This window comes from Bos grunniens, chromosome 16 (assembly GCF_055505025.1).
Source record: "Bos grunniens cultivar Pamir isolate PY7600 chromosome 16, Bosgru_T2T1.0, whole genome shotgun sequence".
NCBI classification, from domain to species: Eukaryota; Metazoa; Chordata; class Mammalia; order Artiodactyla; family Bovidae; genus Bos; species Bos grunniens.
The window spans coordinates 77603892-77628902 of NC_141180.1; the positions used below are offsets into that span (position 1 = coordinate 77603892).

Genomic DNA, 25011 nt, shown 5'->3' on the forward strand with positions numbered 1-25011 from the left:
CCTCTGATCCTGCTCATGACACCAATTGTCTCTCTGTATTTCACTGTGCATACTGTTCGCTGAATCCGGGGTAGGCAAGGCTCCAGCTAAGAGGCTGGAAGAAGACTGAAGGAGCCAATAGGAACTGCAGATGCATTTATTCTCTCCTGGCAACAGCCATAGCAAAGCCTAACGCAACACAACCTCTCTCCTGCTGGCACAGCGGCCATAACAGTATTCTCTCCTGGCTGACACAGCAGCCATAGAAGGAGATTCACTGTATTCTCTCTTCTGGCGGCTGACAGTAACGCTGCCGCTTTCTAGGTGGAGCTCACATATCCCTACAGCACAGAGTAGCTCCTGACCAAGAAAGTACGTCATGATGCTCACGCACAGTGTTGTAAGTGAGCTCAGCTGTTGCTGCTGCTGCTGCTAAGTCGCTTCAGTCGTGTCTGACTCTGTGCGACCCCATAGACGGCAGCCCACCAGGCTTCCCCGTCCCTGGGATTCTCCAGGCAAGAACACTAGAGTGGGTTGCCATTTCCTTCTCCAATGCATGAAAGTGAAAAGTGAAAAGTGAAAGTCGCTCAGTCATGTCTGACTCCCAGCGACCCCATGGACTGCAGCCTACCAGGCTCCTCTGCCCATGGGATTCTCCAGGCAGGAGTACTGGAGTGGGGTGCCATTGCCTTCTCCGAGCTCAGCTGTTCCATAGTCATTATTTACAAAACAAAGGGCAAGAGAGTCTGACCACTGCCATCTTGGCTAACTTACTCTCTCCCCATACTTCAACCCTTCAGGGTCTCTCGCCTCACATTCTATGAGCAGTTCGTCTTCTGTGATATTCCCTTGGCAAGTAACACTGACCCTTGGATTTACATCTTGCAACAGCATTAGCAACAACAATGAACAGTTACATCCCCAAAACACAGCAAAGCCCAATCACATTGAACTCATGTTGCAGTCCTCGCCCTCGTGGGGCTAGAAGAGCCACCCACTGCATGTGGAGTGCCTCTGTCTTCCATCAGATCAGATCAGATCAGTCGCTCAGTCGTGTCCGACTCTTTGCAACCCCATGAATCGCAGCACACCAGGCTTCCCTGTCCATCACCAGCTCCCAGAGTTTACTGAGGCTCACGTCCATCAAGTCAGTGATGCCATCCAGCCATCTCATCCTCTGTCGTCCCCTTCTCCTCTTGCCCCAATCCCTCCCAGCATCAGAGTCTTTTCCAATGAGTCAACTCTTCGCATGAGGTGGCCAAAGTACTGGAGTTTCAGCTTTAGCATCATTCCTTCCAAAGAAATCCAAGGGCTGATCTCCTTCAGAATGGATGCTTTGGATCTCCTTGCAGTCCAAGGGACTCTCAAGAGTCTTCTCCAACACCACAGTTCAAAAGCATCAATTCTTCGGTGATCAGCTTTCTTCACAGTCCAACTCTCACATCCATACATGACCACAGGAAAATCCACAGCCTTGACTAGACGGACCTTTGTTGGCAAAGTAATGTCTCTGCCTTTGAATATGCTATCTAGGTTGGTCATAACTTTCTTTCCAAGGAGTAAGCGTCTTCTAATTTCATGGCTGCAGTCATCATTTGCAGTGATTTTGGAGCCCTATTCCCAATGAAGTGATGGGACCGGATGCCATGATCTTTGTTTTCTGAATGTTGAGCCTTAAACCAACTTTTTCACTCTCCACTTTCACTTTGATCAAGAGGCTTTTGAGTTCCTCTTCACTTTCTGCCATAAGGGTGATGTCATCTGCATATCTGCGGTTATTGATATTTTTCCCGGCAATCTTGATTCCAGCTTGTGTTTCTTCCAGTCCAGCGTTTCTTATGATGTACTCTTCATGTAAGTTAAATAAACAGGGTGACAATATACAGCCTTGATGAACTCCTTTTTCTATTTGGAACCAGTCTGTTGTTCCATGTCCAGTTCCAACTGTTGCTTCCTGACCCGCATACAAATTTCTCAAGAGGCAGATCAGGTGGTCTGGTATTCCCATCTCTTTCAGAATTGTCCACAGTTTATTGTGATCCACACAGTCAAAGGCTTTGTCATAGTCAATAAAGCAGAAATAGATGCTTTTCTGGAACTCTCTTGCTTTTTCCATCATCCAGCGGATGTTGGCAATTTGATCTCTGGTTCCTCTGCCTTTTCTAAAACCAGCTTGAATATCAGGAAGTTCACGGTTCACATATTGCTAAAGCCTGGCTTGGAGAATTTTGAGCATTACTTTACTAGCGTGTGAGATGAGTGCAATTGTGCGGTAGTTTGAGCATTCTTTGGCATTGCCTTTTTTTGGGATTGGAATGAAAACTGACCTTTTCCAGTCCTGTGGCCACTGCTGAGTTTTCCACATTTGCTGGCATATTGAGCACAGCACTTTCATAGCATCATCTTTCAGGATTTGGAACAGCTTAACTGGAATTCCATCACCTCCACTAGCTTTGTTCGTAGTGATGCTTTCTAAGGCCCACTTGACTTCACATTCCAGGATGTCTGGCTCTAGGTCAGTAATCACATCATTGTGATTATCTGGGTCGTGAAGATCTTTTTTGTACAGTTCTTCTGTGTATTCTTGTCATCTCTTCTTAATATCTTCTGCTTCTGTTAGGTCCATACCATTTCTGTCCTTTATCGAGCCCATCTTTGCATGAAATGTTCCTTTGGTATCTCTGATTTTCTTGAAGAGATCCCTAGTTTTCCCATTCTGTTATTTTCCTCTATTTATTTGCATTGATCGTTGAAGAAGGCTTTCTTATCTCTTCTTGCTATTCTTTGGAACTCTGCATTCAGATGCTTATATCTTTCCTTTTCTCCTTTGCTTTTCACATCTCTTCTTTTCACAGCCAAGTCCAATCCACCATCTCGCCCTGTGAAATTGCATAAAAGCCTCGGCGGGGGCACCTCCATCCCTGCGGGATTTCTCATTAAGGATCTGCAAAACACCCCACAGGCACCAGGCCCACCCCTTCAAGGAGGGGATTTTTGTGGCATTCACAGCCCACCCACATGATTATACTTTTCTAAATCTGAGGACACAGCCTTTACAGTACACCTCTGAGCAAATCCGCCCACATGCTCAACCGCGTCACCCAGGTGGGACCCCTGCAAGTTCGGGCCCCCTTTGAGGGTCTTCACACTTTCAAAATGATATCTTGCATTCCATCCCTCTATTTCTCTCAGTTAGGACATACAAAAACCCCCACAGTTGCTGGGCCCACCCCTGCATAACAAAGTCGCAAAATCCATGCTGCCAAGGGTTCCCTGTGCATTTGCTGAAACTTCTTACCCGAGTTGACCATCCTCCTGAGTATATGGTTGATACGTGGTGAACTCAGTCGCACTGGGGGCCCCTTGAGGATGTCCTCCCTGGGCCATAGGCTGCTCACGCTTCACTTTCTGCTGTACCATGGCCCTTGCTGCCACGCGGGGGCCCACAGTGTCATAACGTTCATCATCACCATCACTTACCACCTCGCAGTCAGAGATGCTGGGTTCCTCAAGGCCACAAGGTTCTTGCTCTGACACCAATATGCATTGCTCTAGTTCTTCAAGAGTCTCTGCACTTTGAACACTGGTGCAGCATCGCCTATGGCGCGATCCATATTCTCCTTCAGGATAGTCAGAAAATCCACCCCACAATGCCAGCAGAGGTCCGAGACACGTTGTACAGCAATCAGGAACTCACCTCCTGTAGCGCCTTTCCAGTGCTATTTGGTGACCCATTCACCACTTCCCAGTTTTCCGCCAAAGCTGGGAGGGTCACCGTCACAAAGTACCACATTCTTTTTTTTTTTATGTCCTGCCTCTTATTACATGTTTATTTTTCTACATATATTTTAGGATTAACTTATTTCTCACACCTATCATATTACTATTTTTCTTGAAATCTTATCATAATTATAGAATAATTTGGCAACAATTGATATCTGTATAAAATCTTTTCATACTCCCCAAAGTGATAACTTTCTATTTTGTCATGCATTGCATTGAGTTTTTTGTAGAATTTCAGAATGTTCTTAAAATAGTAATTGCGTATTTGTTCTTAAATATATTCTTAATATTTATCTGTTTCTAGCTATTATAAATGGTGTCTTCCATTATAAATGTAATTGGTTGTTAGTATAAAGGAACACTGTTTTATATATTATTATTTTTATCCTACTTTCTAGCTCAATTCCCTGAAAATACATCGCTCCCTTGATTTCTGAGGAAGATTTGTTCTAGGACACCACTATGCGTGATACTTGGGAACTTTTTGATATATGGAAACTATCTTCACTTTTTGTAAATCTAACATCATTCTAACATTCTTTTTAAATTTATTTTTAATACATAGAGCAGTAGAGGCAGCATTAACTTTATTTTTTTATGATTTCCAAATTAAGCTCTTTTTTTATTTTATTTTTTAACTTTACAATATTGTATTGTTTTGCCATATATCAACATGAATCGGCCACAGGTATACACGTGTTCCCCATCCTGGACCCTCCTCCCTCCTCCCTCCCCAAACCATTCCTCTGAGTCGTCCCAGTGCACCAGCCCCAAGCATCCAGTATCGTTCATTGAACCTGGACTAGTGACCCATTTCATATATGATATTATTCATGTTTCAATGCCATTCTCCCAAATCATCCCATCCTCTCCTTCTCCCACAGAGTCCAAAAGACTGTTCTATACATCAGTGTCTCTTTGCTGTCTCATATACAGGGTTATCATTACCATCTTTCTAAAGTCCATATATATGCATTAGTACACTGTATTGGTGTTTTTCTTTCTGGCTTACTTCACTCTGTATAATAGGCTCCAGTTCATCCACCTCATTAGAACTGATTCAAATGTATTCTCTTTAATGGCTGAGTAATACTCCATTGTGTATATGTACCACAGCTTTCTTATCCATTCATCTGCTGATGGACATCTAGGTTGTTTCCATGTCCTGGCTATTATAAACAGTGCTGCGATGAACATTGGGGTACACGTGTCTCTTTCCCTTCTGGTTTCCTCAGTGTGTGTGCCCAGCAGTGGGATTGCTGGGTCATAAAGCAGTTCTGCTTCCAGTTTTTTAAGGAATCTCCACACTGTTCTAGTGGCTGTGCTAGTTTGCATTCCCACCAACAGTGTAAGAGGGTTCCCTTTTCTCCACACCCTCTCCAGCATTTATTGCTTGTAGACTTTTGGATCACAGCCATTCTGACTGGCGTGAAATGGTACCTCATAGTGGTTTTGATTTGCATTTCTCTGATAATGAGTGATGTTGAGCATCTTTTCATGTGTTTGTTAGCCATCTGTATGTCTTCTTTGGAGACATGTCTATTTAGTTCTTTGGCCCATTTTTTGATTGGGTCATTTATTTTTCTGGAGTTGAGCTGTAGGAGTTGCTTGTATATTTTTGAGATTAGTTGTTTGTCAGTTGCTTCATTTGCTATTATTTTCTCCCATTCTGAAAGCTGTCTTTTCACCTTGCTTAGAGTTTCCTTTGTTGTACAGAAGCTTTTAAGTTTAATTAGGTCCCATTTGTTTATTTTTGCTTTTATTTCCAATATTCTGGGAGGTGGGTCATAGAGAATCCTGCTGAGATGTATGTCAGAGAGTGTTTTGCCTATGTTCTCCTCTAGGAGTTTTATAGTTTCTGGTCTTACATTTAGATCTTTAATCCATTTTGAGTTTATTTTTGTGTATGGTGTTAGAAAGTGTTCTAGTTTCATTCTTTTACAAGTGGTTGACCAGATTTCCCAGCACCACTTGTTAAAGAGATTGTCTTTAATCCATTGTATATTCTTGCCTCCTTTGTCAAAGATAAGGTGTCCATAGGTGCGTGGATTTATCTCTGGGCTTTCTATTTTGTTCCATTGATCTATATTTCTGTCTTTGTGCCAGTACCATACTGTCTTGATGACTGTGGCTTTGTAGTACAGCCCGAAGTCAGGCAGGTTGATTCCTCAAGTTCTATTCTTCTTTCTCAAGATTTTTTTGGCTATTCGAGGTTTTTTGTATTTCCATACAAATTGTGAAATTATTTGTTCTAGCTCTGTGAAGATTACCGTTGGTAGCTTGATAGGGATTGCATTGAATCTATAAATTGCTTTGGGTAGTATACTCATTTTCACTATATTGATTCTTTCAATCCATGAACATGGTATATTTCTCCATCTATTAGTGTCTTCTTTGATTTCTTTCACCAGTGTTTTATAGTTTTCTATCTAGAGGTCTTTAGTTTTCTTAGGTAGGTATATTCCTAAGTATTTTATTCTTTTCGTTATAATGGTGAACGGAATTGTTTCCTTAATTTCTTTGTTTTCTCATTATTAGTGTATAGGAATGCAAGGGATTTCTGGGTGTTGATTTTATATCCTGCAACTTTACAATATTCATTGATTAGTTCTAGTAATTTTCTGGTGGAGTCTTTAAGGTTTTCTATGTAGAGGATCATGTCATCTGCAAATAGTGAGAGTTTTACTTCTTCTTTTCCAATTAGGATTCCTTTTACTTCTTTTTCTGCTCTGATTGCTGTGGCCAAAACTTGCAAAACTATGTTGAATAGTAGTGGTGAGAGTGGGCACCCTTGTCTTGTTCCTGACTTTAGGGGAAATGCTTTCAATTTTTCACCATTGAGGATAATGTTTGCTGTGGGTTTGTCATATATAGCTTTTATTATGTTGAGGTGTGTTCCTTCTATTCCTGCTTTCTGGAGAGTTTTTATCATAAATGGATGTTGAATTTTGTCAAAGGCTTTCTCTGCATATATTGAGATAATCATATGGCTTTTATTTTTCAATTTGTTAATGTGGTGTATCACATTGATTGATTTGCGGATATTGAAGAATCCTTGCATCCCTGGGATAAAGCCCACTTGGTCATGGTGTATGATCTTTTTAATGTGTTGTTGGATTCTGATTGCTAGAATTTTATTAAGGATTTTTGCATCTATGTTCATCAGTGATATGGGCCTGTAGTTTTCTTTTTTTGTGGCATCTTTGTCAGGCTTTGGTATTAGAGTGTTGGTGGCCTCCTAGAATGAGTTTGGAAGTTTACTTTCCTCTGCAATTTCCTGGAAGAGTTTGAGAAGGATAGGTGTTAGCTCTTCTCTAAATTTTTGGTAGAATTCAGCTGTGAAGCCATCTGGACCTGGGCTTTTGTTTGTCGGAAGATTTCTGATTACAGTTTCAATTTCCGTGCTTGTGATGGGTCTGTTAAGATTTTCTATTTCTTCCTGGTCCAGTTTTGGAAAGTCGTACTTTTCTAAGAATTTGTCCATTTCTTGGACGTTGTCCATTTTATTGGCATATAATTTCTGATAATAGTATCTTATGATCCTTTGTATTTCTGTGTTGTCTGTTGTGATCTCTCCATTTTCATTTCTAATTTTATTGATTTGGTTTTTCTCCCTTTGTTTCTTGATGAGTCTGGCTAATGGTTTGTCAATTTTATTTATCCTTTAGCTTTGTTGATTTTTGCTATGGTCTCTTTTGTTTCTTTTGCATTTATTTCTGCCCTAATTTTTAAGATTTCTTTCCTTCTACCAACCCTGGGGTTCTTCATTTCTTCCTTTTCTAGTTGTTTTAGGTATAGAGTTAGGTTATTTATTTGACTTTTTTCTTGTTTCTTGAGGTATGTCTGTATTTCTATGAACTTTCCCCTTAGGACTGCTTTTACAGTGTCCCACAGGTGTTGGTTTGTTGTGTTTTCATTTTCATTCTTTTCAATGCAAATTTTGATTTTTTTTTTAATTTCTTCTGTGATTTTTTGGTTATTCAGCAGCGTGTTGTTCAGCCTCCACATGTTTGAATTTTTAATAGTTTTTCTCCTGTAATTGAGATCTAATCTTACTGCACTGTGGTCAGAAAAGATGCTTAGAATGATTTCAAATTTTCTGAATTTACCAAGGCTAGATTTATGGCCCAGGATGTGATCTATCTTGGAGAAGGTTCCGTGTGCGCTTGAGAAAAAAGTGAAATTCATTGTTTTGGGGTGAAATGCCCTATAGATATCAATTAGGTCTAACTGGTCTATTGTATCATTTCAAGTTTGTGTTTCCTTGTTAATTTTCTGTTTAGTTGATCTATCCATACGTGTGAGTGGGGTATTAAAGTCTCCCACTATTATTGTGTTATTGTTAATTTCCCCTTTCATACTTGTTAGCATTTGTCCTACATATTGCGGTGCTCTTATGGTAGTGCATATATGTTTAAAATTGTTATATCTTCTTCTTGAATTGATCCTTTGATCATTATGTAGTGACCTTCTTTGTCTCTTTCACAGCCTTTGTTTTAAAGTCTATTTTATCTGATATGAGTATTGCTACTCCTGCTTTCCTTTGGTCTCTATTTGCATGGAAAATCTTTTTTCAGCCCTTCACTTTCAGTCTGTATGTGTCCCCTGTTTTGAGGTGGGTCTCTTGTAGACAACCTATATAGGGGTCTTGTTTTTGTATCCATTCAGCCAGTCTTTCTCTTTTGGTTGGGGCATTCAACCCATTTACGTTTAAGGTAATTACTGATAAGTATGATCCCGTTGCCATTTACTTTATTGTTTTGGGTTTGAGTTTATACACCCTTTTTGTGTTTCCTGTCTAGGGAATATCCTTTAGTATTTGTTGGAGAGGTGGTTTGGTGATGTTAAATTCTCTCAGCTTTTGCTTGTCTCTAAAGCTTTTGATTTCTCCTTCGTATTTGAATGAGATCCTTGCTGGGTACAGTAATCTGAGCTGTAGGTTATTTTCTTTCATCACTTTAAGTATGTCTTGACATTCCATCCTGGCTTGAAAAGTTTCTATTGAAAGATCAGCTGTTATCCTTATGGGAATTCCCTTGTGTGATATTTGTTGTTTTTCCCTTGCTGCTTTTAATATTTGTTCTTTGTGTTTGATCTTTGTTAATTTGACTAATATGTGTTTGGGGTGTTTCTCCTTGGGTTTATCCTGTTTGAGACCCTATGGGTTTCTTGGACTTGGATGATTATTTCCTTCACCATTTTAGGGAAGTTTTCAACTATTATCTCCTCGTATTTTCTCATGGTCTTTCTTTTTGTCTTCTTCTTCTGGGACTCCTATGAGTCAAATATTGTAGCGTTTAATATAGTCCTGGAGGTCTCTGAGATTGTCCTCATTTCTTTTAATTCGTTTCTCTTTTTTCCTCTCTGATTCATTTATTTCTACCATTCTATCTTCTAATTCACTAATCCTATCTTCTGCCTCTGTTATTCTACTATTTGTTGCCTCCAGAGTGTTTTTGATCTCATTTATTGCAGATTCATTATATATTGACTCTTTTTTATTTCTTCTAGGTCCTTGTTAAGCCTTTCTTGCATCTTCTCAATCCTTGTCTGCAGGCTATTTATCTGTGATTCCATTTTGCTTTCAAGATTTTGGATCATTTTCACTATCATTATTCAGAATTCTTTATCAGGTAGATTCCCTATCTCTTCCTCTTTTGTTTGGCTTGGTGGGCATTTATCCTGTTCTTTTGCCTGCTGGATATTCCTCTGTCTCTTCATTTTGTTTATATTGCTGAGTTTGGGGTGTCCTTTCTGTATTCTGGCAGTTTGTGGAGTTCTCTTTATTGCAGAGTTTCCTCACTGTGTATGGGTTTGTACAGGTGGCTTGTCAAGGTTTCTTGGTTAGGGAAACTTGTGTCGGTGTTCTGGTGGGTGGAGCTGGATTTCTTCTCTCCGGAGTGCAATGAAGTGTCCAGTAATGAGTAATGAGATGTCTATGGTTTTGTAGTAACTTTGGGCAGCCTGTATATTGGAGTTCAGGGCTGTGTTCCTGTGTTGCTGGAGAATTTGCTTGGTATGTCTTGCTCTGGAACTTTTTGGCCCTTGGTGGTGCTTGGTTTCAGTGTAGGTATGGAGCCGTTTGATGAGTTCCTCTCAATTAATGTTCCCTGGAGTCAGGAGTTCCCTGGAGTCAGGGTTTGGACTTAAGCCTCCTGCTTCTGGTTTTCAGTCTTATTTTTACAGTAGTCTCAAAACTTCCTTCTATACAACACCATTGATAAAACATCTAGGTTAAAGATGAAAAGTTTCTCCACAGTGAGGGACACACAGAGAGGTTCACAGAGTTACATGGAGAAGAGAAGAGGGAGGAGAGAGTTAGAGGTGACCCGAATGAGATGAGGTGGAATCAATAGAGGAGAAAGCAGGCTAGCCAGTAATCACTTCCTTATGTGCACTCCACAACTGGACCGCTCAGAGATGTTCACAGAGTTATACAGACAAGAGAAGAGGGAGGAAGGAGACAGAGGTGGCCAGGAGGATAAAAGGGGGGAATGAAAAGGAGAGAGACAGATCCAGCCAGTAATCAGTTCCCTAAGTGTTCTCCACTGTCTGGAACACACAGAAATTCACAGAGAGGGGTTAGGGACAAGACACAGGTGACCTGGTGGAGAAAAAGGAGAGTCCAAAGGGGGAGAGAGCAGTCAAGCCAGTAATCTCACTCTCCAGTAAAAATGGGTACTGAAGATTGGGTTCTTAAAGGTACAAAATTGATAAAAATACCAAAAAGCAAAAATTTAAAATCTAGAGTGTAATTTGGAATTTCAAGAATACAATGTTAAAGAAAAGAAGAAGAGAAAGAAAGAGAAAAAAAAACAAACAAAGTCACAAAAATATAAAGAAAATATAGGTACAAAATTGATAACAAATACCAAAAAGCAAAAATTAAAAATCTAGAGTAGAGTTTGGAATTTCCAAAATACAATGTTAAAGGAAAGAAGAAGAAAAAAGAGAACGAGAAAGAAAAAAAAAAAGTCACAAAAATTATAAAAAATATATATATGAAGTTTGCTTTTAAAAAAAATAGGGCCCTTTTTTTTTTTTTGCAAAGTAATAGTAGGTTATAAAGTGAAAATTAAAGGAGTAATAGAGGACTTAAAATTTTTTTTTAAATTTAAAAAAAAATAGAAAGAATGAATGATCGTAAAAATAGTAAAAATATATCTAGGACTTTCTCTGGTGTTGTTGTGGGTATTGTGGGGTCAGTTCATTTTTGGCTAGTTCCTTGGTCCGGCTTATATTTCTCAAGATCTATAGGCCCCTTCCTATGTAGTCGGTACTAACGACAGGGTTTTAATCTATTGCACCTGTCGCTTCCAAGGTGATTCCCTCTGTTCTAGCTTCTTCTGTTTGCTGGTCTCTTCAGTGTCTGATTTCCACCCTGACACAAAGGGGACGGTGGTGGACACTTTTTTTTTTTTTTTTTTTAGGCTCACTTGTTCAGTTGTGCTGTGGGGATGGAGGGATGCTGCAAACAAATAACACTGGCGTGTGTTCACAGTGCCTCAGCCACACTGGGCCTGCCCCCGCTCACGGCGCATGTACCCTTCCTGACCACACTGCTCAGGCTCTGGGCTGCTCTGCCGGGAATCATCCGAGGCCGGCCCTGGGCTGCATGCACCTCCCAGGTCTAAGCCACTCAGGTTCAGGCACTCAGGTAGTCCTCAGAGGCGCAGGCTCAGTTGGGCCTGCGTTTTGTGCCCTTCCCATGTCCGAGCAGCTCAGGTGATGAGGTGTTTGGCGAGCGTGGTCACTGTGACTTATCACCTACCCGCTGCTCGGTTTTCTGGGTGTACAACCGTCGCACCTTCTCAGGCGGATGTTGACCATCCAGAACCCCAAGAAGTCTTAGTTAGCAAAGAAGCCTGCTTACAGTTTTATAGATAATGTCTCTCTGGGGCTGCGATTGCCCCCTTCCACCTCTGGCTGCCTGTCACCGGAGGGGGAAGGTCTGCAGCCGGCAATCTCTGTTCAGTCCTTTGTTCCGTGCGCGGGCCTGGAGGTGTCTTAGGTTACGGCTGGCTTTTCGCGTGGTAGTTATCCCACAGTCTGGTTTGCTAGCCCAAATTATTTTGCTCAGATAGCTCTCGGGGCATTCAGGCCAGATCCTTACTCTAAGCGATGTAGCCCGCGCCTCCCTGCCCAGCCCACTCTTGCTAGTGGCGGGTATAGGTGTCTGCGCTGCTTCTCCTCTGGGGGAGTTACCGTTGGGCTCATAATCTGTGGGTTTTAATTGCTTATTTATGTTTCCTTCCTGTTATGTTGCCCTCTGTACTTCCAAGGCTCGGTACAGACTTGGCAGTGAGAGTGTTTCCTGGTGTTTGGAAACTTCTCTTTTTAAGACTCCCTTCCTGGGACGGCGCTCCGTCCCTCCCTCTTTTGTCTCCTTTTTTGTCTTTAATATTTTTTCCTACCTCTTTTCGAAGACAATGGGCTGCTTTTCTGGGTGCCTGATGTCCTGCCATCATTCAGAAGTTGTTTTGTGGAATTTACTCGACGTTTAAATGTTCTTTTGATGAATTTGTTGGGGAGAAAGTGGTCTCCCGGTCCTATTCTTCCACCATCTTAACTCCTCCCTCAGCATTAACTTTATTTGCTGATGACATAATTGTATATCTGGAGACTCCAAAGATAAGTACTCTATACAGTCACCTTTTCCTATCCATGGGTTTTGCAAGCAGAGAGCCAATGAACAAATTGCCAACAATATGATACTCAAATCCACAGATGCTCAAGTCTCTTATAAAAAGTAACATAGTATTTTAGGATTTGCATCTAAACTACACACATTCTCCCATATATTTAAATCATCTCTAGATTGCTTATACCTAATACAATGTAAATAATATGTAAATAGTGGCCAGTTCATGGAAAATTTGAATTTTGATCTTTGAAACTTTCTATAAGTTGTTTTTTGTTTTTTGTTTTTTTTAGTAAATATTTTTAATTCACAGTTCATTGACTCTCCACTCACTTTCACTTTCATTTCATAGATTTTGGGGAAGGAAGACTGCCTAGGTGGAGTGTCCTTTTCATCACGTGATACAATCAGTATGGTTATCCCTGTTTATGTTGACCTTGACAACCTGGCTGAAGTAGTGTTTGTCAGGTTATTCCACTGCCAAGTTAGTCTTTTTCTCCCTCTCCATAGTGTTGTACTTTTTGGAAGGAAGTCACTATGACTCACTCTTCAGGAACAGGGAGTTACACTCCACCTCCCTGAGAGCAGAATTACCTATGTCAATTATCTGAAATTCTGCATGGGAAATTTGTCTATTGTCTCACATGTATTCAGTCATTTATTTATGTGAGTATGGACCCATAGGTATTCATTTTATACTTTGCGGTATAATCCCAAAAGCTGAACTTAATTTATTACATTGCTCATCTTGTTATAGTTTTGGCCATTGAAAGCTCATTCCTGTCTTCTTTGACATATCCCCACTACTCTAGGGATTTTTTTTTCTTTTTATTTATTTATTTTTTTAAATTTATTTATTTTAATTAGAGGCTAATTACTTTACAATATTGTACTGGTTTTGCCATACATCAACATGAATCCCCCACGGGTGTACACATGTTCCCAATCCTGAACCCTCCTCCCACCTCCCTCCCCATACCATCCCTCTGGGTCATCCCAGTGCACCAGCCCCAAGCATCCTGTATCCTACATCAAACCTGGACTGGCAATTTGTTTCTTATATGATATTATACATGTTTCAATGCCATTCTTCCAAATCATCCCCCTCCTCCCTCTCCCACAGAGTCCAAAAGACTGTTATATACATCTGTGTCTCTTTTGCTGTCTCACATACAGGGTTATCATTACCATCTTTCTAAATTCCATATATATGCTTTAGTATACTGTATTGGTGTTCTTTCTGGCTTACTTCGGCTCCAGTTTCAACCACATCATTAGAACTGATTCAAATGCATTCTTTTTAATGGCTGAGTAATACTCCATTGTGTATATATACCACAGCTTTCTTATCCATTTATCTGCTGATGGGCATCTAGGTTGCTTCCATGTCCTGGCTATTATAAACAGTGCTGCGATGAACATTGGGGTACATGTGTCTCTTTCAATTCTGGTTTCCTCGGTGTGTATGCCCAGTAGTGGGATTGCTGGATCATATGGCAGTTCTATTCCCAGTTTTTTAAGGAATCTTCACACTGTTCTCCATAGTGGCTGTACTAGTTTGCATTCCCACCAACAGTGTAAGAGGGTTCCCTTTTCTCCACATCCTCTCCAACATTTATTGCTTGTAGATTTTTGGATCGCAGCCATTCTGACTGGCATGAAATGGTGCCTCATATTGGTTTTGATTTGCATTTCTCTGATAATGAGTGATGTTGAGCACCTTTTCATGTGTTTGTTAGCCATCTGTATGTCTTCTTTGGAGAAATGTCTATTTAGTTCTTTGGCCCACTTTTTGATTGGGTTGTTTAACAAAGTACCACATTCTGTATGCCGGCCACTGGCTTCCTCCTTTCAGGGGAACCTCAGGCTCCCCTACCCACTGTGTATCCTGCCAACTCTTCTTCTGAGGAGCATCAGGCTCCTCTACCCGCTGGGTATCCTGCAGACCATGCCAATTGTATTGTTCTTCATCCTGTTCACAGTGCTAGTTATCTTGCTGTTCACACTGCCCGCACTATTCACTGAAACCAGGGTAGGCAAGACTCCAGCTAAGAGGTTGGAAGAAGATTGGGGGAGTTGGCAGGAACTGCAGACACGTTTATTCCCTACAGGCAACAGCCATAGCATAACCTAACACAACACAACCTCTCTCCTGCTGGCACAGCTGCCATAACAGTATTCTCTCCTGGCTGATGCAGCAGTCACAGCAGTAGACTCGCTATATTCTCCCCTCTCATGGCTGACCCAATGGACACAGCCATGACGCAGCAGTAATGCCACCACTTTCCAAGTGGAGCTCCCGTATCCTTACAGCACAAAGTAGCTGTAGCGAGTGCCTCCTGACGCACACATGTGCAGTGCTATAAATGATCTCAGCTGTTACATAGTGGTTATTTACAAAAGGAGGGGCGAGACAGCCTGACCATGCCATCTTGGCTAATTTCTCTCTCCCTACAGCAACTAAACAAAAACAAACCGCAGGCCTCAGTCTCCACATATGTTTAAAGAAGGGTTTGGAAGTAGATAGTATTCCCTGCCCCCCCTCCCCCCCCCCCACCCCGCCACCCAGTGGTCATGTATGGATGTGAGAGTTGGACTGTGAAGAAAGCTGAGCGCCAAAGAATTGATGCTTTTGAACTGTGGTGTTGGAGAAGACTCTTGAGAGTCCCTTGGACTGCAAGGAGATCCAACCAGTCCATTCTGAAGGAGATCAGCCCTGGGATTGAAGGAATGATGCTAAAGCTGAAACTCCAATACTTTGGCCACCTCATACAAAGAGTTGACTCATTGGAAAAGACTCTGATGCTGGGAGGGATTGGGGGCAGGAGGAGAAGGGGACGACAGAGGATGAGATGGCTGGATGGCATCACCGACTCGATGGACGTGAGTCTGGGTGAACTTCGGGAGTTGGTGATGGACAGGGAGGCCTGGCGTGCTTCGATTCATGGGTTCACAAAGAGTCGGACACGACTGAGCGACTGAACTGAACTGAACTAGAAGTAGATGTGATCTAATATTTTCAGTTCAGAAATTCTAAGTTTATGCAAAAGAGTGAAGAAAATACGTATTTATTTTCTTAAATAAAGGGTAGGAAGGACAGGAATAGGTCTTAAAAAAAATTTTAAGCCCAACTCTCCATGAAAAGATCACCTCAACACCTGCTGAATAAACAAAATTTATGAATGAATAAGAATTTGCTGTTTGCCTTAGTCTGACAACAAGTAGTTCTTGACACCGGAATTGAGTGCAAGAAATCTATCTGATAAGTAATTCTAGAAAGCATCATTAAAGGAACAGAGATGTAAAAATGGAAGGGAAGAAAAGGAACACAGCTTGCATTGGTGAGCAGACAGGTTCTGGCAGAGATTGAAGTAGGGAGTGGGGGGTGTAGGGAGGGATGCAATTTGGTATAGCCACTTTGGAAAACTGCTGAACAAATACATACCTACCTCTTGCTGCTGCTAAGTCACTTCAGTCGTGTCCAACTCTGTGACCGCATAAACAGCAGCCCACCAGGCTCCCCCGTCCCTGGGATTCTCCAGGCAAGAACGCTGGAGTGGGTTGCCATTTCCTTCTCCAATGCATGAAAGTGAAAAGTGAAAGGGAAGTCGCTCAGTCGTGTCTGACTCTTTGCGACCGTATGAACTGCAGCCTACCAGACTCCTCCATCCATGTGATTTTCCAGGCAAGAGTACTGAAGTGGGGTGCCATCGCCTTCTCCGACATACATACCTCTCATGATCCAGCAATTCCATCCTTAGGTATTTGTGCAACAAGAATACATACGTTCAGCAAAAGACACATGAAAAGATGTTTATAGCCAAGAAAACTGAAAATAAATGTCCGTTAAAAATAGAATAAATATGTAAATTGTGATATAATCATACAACAATGAAATACTTAATAGAAATGGAAATGAATGAACCTTAACTACATACAAGATAGATGAATCTCACACATACAATATTTAGTGGGAAAAGTCATGAAAGAAAGAATACACAATGTATTATTCCACTTCTGTAAAGTTAAATAACATAAACCAATTTGTGCTCTTAAAAGTGAGCATAGTGGAATCCTTTGCAGGGATAGAGTGGTGAGTTAGTAACTAACAAGCGAGCAATAAAGGACTTCTGCACTTTCAGCGTTGTTGTTGTTGTTGTTTCATTGCTTTGGTTTCTAGTTACATAAATGTTTTACTTTGAGAATCCAAAATGCTTTGTGCCCTATTCTGTTCATAAAGAGTAGGTAGAGTTTGGATATATTTAGATGTGGAGTAAAAGCATTCAAGCAAAAGTAACTTATAAATACCTTTGAATTTCCTGGTTTGCATTCTTTCTGAGGTACCAAAAAAAAAAAAAAGAAGAAGAAGAAGAAGAACTTAGTTGCAGATATTTGTGGATTTTTGTACTAGAAATGTGTCATATTCTATGTGACATACTAACCAAGATGACTTGTGAACCCATGAGTAGTCATTAGTTAAATCCATTTCATCTAGTCAAGGTCATTTTTTAAATTTTATTTATTTTTAATTGAAGGATAATCACAATATTGTGTTGGTTTTTGCCATACATCAACATGAATCAGCCCTAGATATAAAGGAGGTCATTTTAATTGTTACAACAAAAGACTTGCATGTCCTCTAAGCAGCATGTAGCCAAAACAATCAGATGTTTGCCCATTGTTTTCCAGGGATGTGGAGTCAGTTGCATCTGGGTGGACCTAAGCTGGTTGACACTAGATAGGACCACTGACCCTCCAACTGGGCATGCACCAGTGTCCATTTGATGACATTTTGAACTTGCAGAGGCCCATAGCTTAGGTATACTTGTGTAAATGACAATTACTATGCCTTTTCCCAATCACCTTTCCCCATACTCCACATACTCCCTGTGCCTCATACCCTCCCAGCTTCTTCATTCTTTATTTCACAAATACCCAAGCCCTGTGCCTTCAGAGAAGTGGATTTGAGATTTGTTCTCCTTGTAAGCTTTGGTTTGCTGTGCGTGGAACAACGGACATGGCACAGTAACAACAACAGAGACAATGTGATATTTGAAAAATGCTTATTTAATCAACCAGTGCTTCAAGTCCAGAAGATTAAATATTTGAATCAGAAAAGTCTAGATAATCGAAAATTACACATTTTCAGTAGCAATCACCATAATCCCAGCTCTCCAAGCCAAGACACTTATTACAGTAAGTGATGGTGCTTAAGGAACAGCACATTTGTTGACCAGGACTCTGTACATTGATCTAAAGGCAAAAATAACCCCTTTCTTTCCTCTTTTTAAGGGAATGTCTCAGTGATGCTCTTAAACTTGACTCTCTCCTTCCAATTGTTTAAGAGGAGCTCCTATCAGGCAGCAAGTGCACATGGGGGCTGATTGTCACTAGTTTAAAGCTGCCACCTCAGAATGATTTTCAAAAAACCTTCCCTCCACCCTGAAGGCTTTGCAGGTGAGTGGGATCAGCTCTGGCTCCAGGGCCCGGAGATCTCCCGCTGCCAAAGGCCTGCAGAAGAGAGGCACACTGAGCATGGGGGGCCACGCAGCTGAGGATAGCCAAGCACCTAGAATGCTGCTGCTGTCAGGGAAAGGCCCAGTCCAGGAGGCAGTTTTTGAAGGTACGGGAGGTTGGGGGGGAGGGGGTTTAGTCGCTAAGTCGTGTCTGACTCTTGCGACCCCATGGACTGTAGCCCACCAGGCTCCTCTGTCCATGGGATTCTCCAGGCAAGAATACTGGAGTGGGTTGCCATTTCCTTCTCCAGGGGGATCTTCCTGACCCAGGGATCAAACCCGGGTCTCCTGCACTGCAGGCAGAGTCTTTACCAACCGGGCTATGAGGGAAGTAAAGGTACAGGGCATCTGCCTAATTCAAAGCCCTGACCTACACAAATGTGCATATTCTACTTAAATGGCTGGAAGAATTGGTGAGCTGGCCAGGGTATCCTTCAATAAAAAACGTCTGGTCCTTAAAGACAGTTTATACAACTCTAGGGTCGTTTTCATATCCTGCAGGCTTGGGAGACACTGCCTGAAGTGTCTGCCTGTGTGCACTTGCTCACAGACTTCCTAAAAGTGATTTAAAGAAAAGAGGAGGCAAAGGGGTCGGGAGGATTTAAGAGGCATTACTAACAAATGCAAGCTTGTCTGGTGGATGGATAGATGAGTAGAATATCAAGAAAGATTGCATCCTAGCAAAGGTGACCATTCAGGCCAAGCCCAAACCTGTTCTGAGCAGCAGCCAAGCAGAGGTGAAGCAGAAAAGATGCAGAGATGCAAAGGAGACCTAGAGCACCCCCGAAAGGATAACTGAGGAATGATTCTAATGACCAATAAGGAATGGAGCAAGCAGCATTTATTATATAAAATGTAGAGCCAAGGGTAAGGATACCTGGGACTATGGGAACCCACCAAATCTAGCAGGGAAAGTTGCCTCTGCCAGCTCACCACAGTGCTTCAAGGTGGAAAGTGGTGGTACTTTTAGTGAGTTGTTTATACAGCTTGACAAAGTCAGATCTCACCTGTGCTGGCTGGGATAAGTGCTTTGGGGGAGGCATAATTTTTAAGGTTTGAAAGGGACATACAGGGACATACATGGGTGCAATTTACCCAGTGACATGTGGGCACGGTTGGGTGCCAGGTGGTATTCTCTGAGCAAGTGATACTCTGGGGACCGACCAAACTAAACCCAGAGTTACACTGGACGGTGACATTCTCAGATGCAACATACTTTTCCTTATCCACGGACAGCTTTCCATTTTCTACCTTGGGTTTCAAACACGTAACTGTAAGGGAAACATATTTTTGAGCACACTGTTTCTCAATAAAAGGCAATATAACAGCATTTAACAATCAGAATGATGAGAAAGTCTGTTCATAAGTTACACTCAGGTCTTTCAAGTTGTTCTATATTATCTTTCATTTTCATAATACAATAGTATTATAATAGCAATAATACAAATTACAGTAGTAATAATTAACATTTGTTGAGCAAGTCCTTTTGTCAGTCATGTGCTAAATCCTTTACATGCCTTATCTCATTTAATTCCCACTACAACTCTGATCAGATACTACAAAGAAACTGTAAAATAATTTCCTCAGTGTCACATCCTTTTAGGCAGCAGAAACTTTGCTCTTAGTTGCTACACCCGCTGCCAGCCTTGATCTACATATGGTCTTAGGTATGTACTTTTCATTGTTCAGGCCTCATAATCTTCCTGAGCTAAATGAAATTGTTAGAAAAATCATGAAAATACCATGGACATAATGGATGGTATTCTACAGAAAGCATTCACAGTAAATCTCAGTTTGCCTGCCTTGGGCCTTCTCTGAAGCTGGAGAACTATGACTGGAATTGAAGAGGGGGCAGTTACTGCCCTCAGGGCAACCCTAAACTATGGGAGACAGAAAGCAGTGGATAAACACCTCAGTTTCCCACCCTTCAGACAGACAATTTTAAAAGGCATTCCTTATACTTAGCTGTCTCAAAGAACTGAGCACCTACTGTTTACGATACTTATCTTTTCCTTTTTTCCCTGTCTCCATGTCATCCTGCACGCCTGCTCCCCAAGATCCTAGTTCCCATTTTTGGAGCCGAGCACATCCAAAATGAACCACTGGTACTCCAGTCATTTTGTCAAGCTTGGCTTTCAGAGTAACCCAAACTATGGTACCCAATAATCTCTATCGTGTTGGTGTGAAGAATCTTTCACAATGATGACATTTCGTTTCTTAACCTGATTAGAGACAGATCTTTATAGCCCTAGGTACTCATTTCTTCTGCTTTCTGGCATTTAAACTATCAGATGGATCAGCAAGGCTGAGTTAGAGCAAGAAAGTCACTAGACATCAAAGGCTCCCCTAAGTTAATTCCTCAACGTGGGAGCTTCCATTGTTACAGAAGTTTATAAATGCTTCTTGCCCTCTTGACTTAAAAATACAGAGCTTTGTAGGATGGTGTCTCTCTTTACTGGAACATCGGGCACAGTGCTTACACAGTATATATGCAGGAAAAATGAGAAAATGAGACTTTGAGGGGGATTTTATCAACTCCGCTATTTTCTCTTGCAAGAAAACTTTTCTTCTAAGACTTTTTGTTTATGTTTTCCAACTGATAAACTTTGTTCTATAGCTCCTTGCATGGCACTAGTGATAGGTATAGTATCTGCAACCACTTTTGCACAATATTTTTTAAAAGAACAACCCCAAAGTCACCTGGTATTAAGTACTATGATCATTTGTGGAACCAAGTGGGACCATTTGAGAAGTCTGTAGAATACTTGTGAAAAGCTCTCTCACTATTCTTAACTTTTTTACATGCTGGCATTTCAGGCTTCCGTGTGCCATCTTCTTGGCATACACTTTTTCCATCAGGAGAAACAGGGTAATAGCCTCCATCACATGTATATGAAATATGGTCCTCATTGGTATACTCACTCCTAACAGGAAAACCTCTCTTTTCACTTGTGATTCTAACAGTCTCCATCCCTTGTGTTGAGCAGTATACCTCTGACAAATAAAAAATTATGCTCATGTTTAAGAAAATCATCAGGGAGACATGCAAACCTGTCTCAGGAACTGATAAAATAGACAAGAGGTCAGCATGGAAATGGATGCATATTTGAATAGCATCATTAGCAAATTCAAAAATTTCAAATTTGCACCCCAAAATTGCAAAATACACTTTTTAAGTACATGCTAAACATTTGCAAAAAATTACTTCATGCTTTTGCAATAAAAGAAGTCTCAATAAATTTAAAGGACTGAGGTCATATAGACCACTATTTTAAAACTTTAACATTATCTACTATTTATGAACATTTATACTTATGCCATAGCAGTTTCACTCCTGCATGTTTATCCAGCATACATCTGTGCACCCAAAGACATACAAGAATACTAAAAGCAGAATTATTCTTAATAACTCTAAACTGGAAACAACCCAAATGCCCATCAAGAAGAGAATGAATAACTCAATTATATATATGTTACAAGGGAGTAATAAACAGGTATACAAAGAAACATACCAGAGCTTCAATCCAGAATATGAATATCACAAACATAATGTGATCAAAAGAAGCAAAGTACAAACACCAAACCATTCTGTTTATATAAAGCTCTAAAATATATGTTGTAAGTCAGCCGAACATTTACCTTTGGATAGGAAAGTGACTGACGACTGGCTAACGCCATGGGGATACCTCTCAGTGGTTACATGGGTGTGTTTGCTGTGCTCTCTTCTGTGTGTTACTCTTCAACAAAAATGTTGAAAACTTAGGTGCTAAAGGAAGCCTGTATAAAATTTTAATTTTCAACATTTTTTCATGAACAATAATAAATTCTTAATTCATCTTTTTGTGATCTTCCTTGGGGTTACCACATCCAGAATGATTGGAACTGCCTATTAACATATACCTCTTGGCAGGTCTTTATTGACTTATATATACCTCTCTCTCTATTCTCAAGGATGAAGAAATAAATATTTTCAGAGTTTTATATCAGCTTTAGAGGTAATACACAGGATGAAATTTAGTCATTGCCTGAGGTCAGGGTTTTTTCTTCTTTTGTTGTAAAATTGAAGAGAAAGAATACTTTAGAACCTTTATTTGGATGTCTGCTTCTGATCAAGACGGAATAACAAGGATAGGATTCACTCTCAGCCTGGAACAATTTAAAAAGGGCAAAGGGGGAAAAGACAAACTAAGTGAAATAATGTTTTTTGACATAAAGTATCAAGCAGTAAGAAGACAGTGGTCCCTAGTAGTGAGGAAGCAAATGAGAAAAGCTCTTTGATGGTCACAGTCTGAGAGTTTTCAGGCTTCAGCACAGAGAGGGGAGAACCAAGGCAAAAACTCCACCTCTCCCTGAAGGTTATTAAGAAGTTAATGAAATAGAGATGGAAGTCCAGAGAGGTCAGTGTTCACAGGGCAGAGTGACAAAGAGAAAATGTCTGGTCAGAGACAGAGCATTGCAGATCTTCAAAGGATCCCCTTCAAGTTTTCAGCTACATGTTAAGTTTCAGCTGCATGTAAGCAAATAACCAACAAAGAACCCCAAAAAGCAGAGAAAACAATATCTGTATTCACTCAGGCCTGAATATAGCTCATTTTACCACCAGATAGACTGGAAAGCCTCATGTTTTGTGGGGAATTGATAAAATAATCAGAATAATATTGTCTCTGCAGGGGGCTTCTCTGATCCCTCTAGACAAAGCTAAAAAGCAAGACTGAAGATAATCAGCTTCCAAATAATTTAACTGCATCCCAGACTAAATTCAAAGATATTTTCAACAAATTCAAAAATATCCAGCACCAAAACATCACATTCAAAATGTCTGGTATTCAACTTTAAAACTACTATAAATACAAAGAGGCAAAGAAAATATAACACATAATGAAGAGAAAACTCAATCAATCAATAGAAACAAACCCTAAAGTGACATGTGATATAGTTAGAAAATAAAGATACTAAAATGGTTATTATAACTATATTTCATATATTTAAATATATAGATGAGAGATTGAACATGATAAGTGGAGACATTAAAAATATTTTAAGACCACCTCTATACAACCCAGCAATCCCACTGCTGGGCATACACACTGAGGAAACCAGAAGGGAAAGAGACACGTGTACCCCAATGTTCATCGCAGCACTGTTTATAATAGCCAGGACATGGAAGCAACCTAGATGTCCATCAGCAGATGAATGGATAAGAAAGCAGTGGTACATATACACAATGGAGTATTACTCAGCTATTAAAAAGAATACATTTGAATCAGTTCTAATGAGGTGGATGAAACTGGAGCCAATTATACAGAGTGAAGTAAGCCAGAAAGAAAAACACCAATACAGTATACTAACACATATATATGGAATTTAGAAAGATGGTAACAACAACCCTGTATGCGAGACGGCAAAAGAGACACAGATGTATAGAACAGTCTTTTGGACTCTGTGAGAGAGGGAGGCAGGGGATGATTTGGGAGAATGGCACTAAAACACGTATAATATCATATAAGAAATGAATCGCCAGTCCAGGTTCGATGTAGGATACAGGAATCTTGGGGCTGGTGCACTGGGATGACCCAGAGGGATGGTATGAGGAGGGAGGTGGGAGGGGGGTTCAGGATGGGGAACACGTGTACACCCATGGAAGATGCATGTTGATGTATGGCAAAACCAATACAATATTGTAAAGTAAAAAAAATAAATAAATAAAATAAAATAAATATTTTAAAAGACCCAACTTAAACTTATAGAAATAAAAACTTGTAGTTGAGAGGTCTCACTTAACAGATGAGTATTTAAAAGTAAAAAAAGAAAAAAAATTTAGTCAGATTTACATTATATTAGACATACCAAAGGAAAAGATTAAGAAATTTGAACACATAACAATTATAAAAGATGAAATACCAAACATCAAAAGACTGGGGAAAAAAGAATCAGAGCTACAATCAATTGTGAAGCAATTTCAGATGGTTTCATATATGCATAAGCAGAGATCCTGAAAGAAAGAAGGGAATAGAGGTGGAAAATATTTGAGTAAATAATGGTTATAATTTATCAAGTTTTGTGAAAATTATTAACCAAAATTAAATAAACTCAATAAACTCCAGTGACAATAAACAAAAAGAAAACTGAATGAAGATACAACATATCATAATCAAATTTCCTAAAATCAAAGATAAAAAAAATTTTTTTTAATCTTTCTAATTCCAGTGGTCATGTATGGATGAGAGAGTTGGACTGTGAAGAAAGCTGAGCGCTGAAGAATTGATTCTTTTGAACTGTGGTGTTGGAGAAGACTCTTGAGAGTCCCTTGGACTGCAAGGAGGTCCAACCAGTCCATCCTAAAGGAGACCAGTCCTGGGTGTTCATTGAAAGGACTGATGCTGAGCCTGAAACTCCAATACTTTGACCCCCTCATGTGAAGAGTTGATTCATTGGAAAAGACTCTGATGTTGGGAGGGATTGGGGGCAGGAGGAGAAGGGGACGACAGAGGATGAGATGGCTGGATGGCATCACTGACTCAATGGACATGAGTCTGGTTGGACTCTGGGAGTTGGTGATGGACAGGGAGGCCTGGCGTGCTGCAATTCATGGGGTCGCAAAGAGTCAGACACGACTGAGCGGCTGAACTGAACTGAAAGAAAAAAGACACCCTAAATACAGAGGAGCAAAGAACAAGGCTGACAAACATCTTGTTGATAAAAAGTATTGTATGGTTTCACTTATATGCAAAACATAAAAACCAATCAAACTATATGAATAAAACAAACATGTGGATGCAGAGAACAGAGTAGTAGCTACCAGAGGAAAAGAGGTGGGGGGAGGGCAAAATTGGGAAAGAGATCAACTGTATGGTGATGAGTGTAAACTCGAATTCTGGTGGTGAGCATGCTGTAGTATATGCCAAATTTGAAATACACTATTGCATACATCAAACATAGAATGCTAAAAACCAATGATACTTCAACAAAAGTTAAAGAAAAAAAAAAGATAATAGGGACTTCCCCAGTGATCCAGTGGTTAAGAATCTGCCTTTCAATGCAGAGGACTCAGGTTCAATCCCTGTTTGGGGAACTAATATCCCAAGTGCAATG

The 25011-nt window shown here is 40.5% G+C and overlaps 1 protein-coding gene across 1 annotated transcript in view; it reads right to left on the reverse strand.

The window, feature by feature from the left end:
* Positions 1 to 18743: 18743 nt before the first annotated feature.
* Positions 18744 to 25011, reverse strand: part of LOC147357058 (zona pellucida sperm-binding protein 3 receptor-like) — a 66809-nt gene continuing 60541 nt past the window's right edge. Inside the window, exon 12 of the mRNA XM_086342802.1 lies at positions 18744 to 19190. Coding sequence (XP_086198928.1) covers positions 18916 to 19190 — 275 coding nt within the window. The 3' untranslated portion in view covers positions 18744 to 18915. The remainder of the gene's footprint in view (positions 19191 to 25011) is intronic.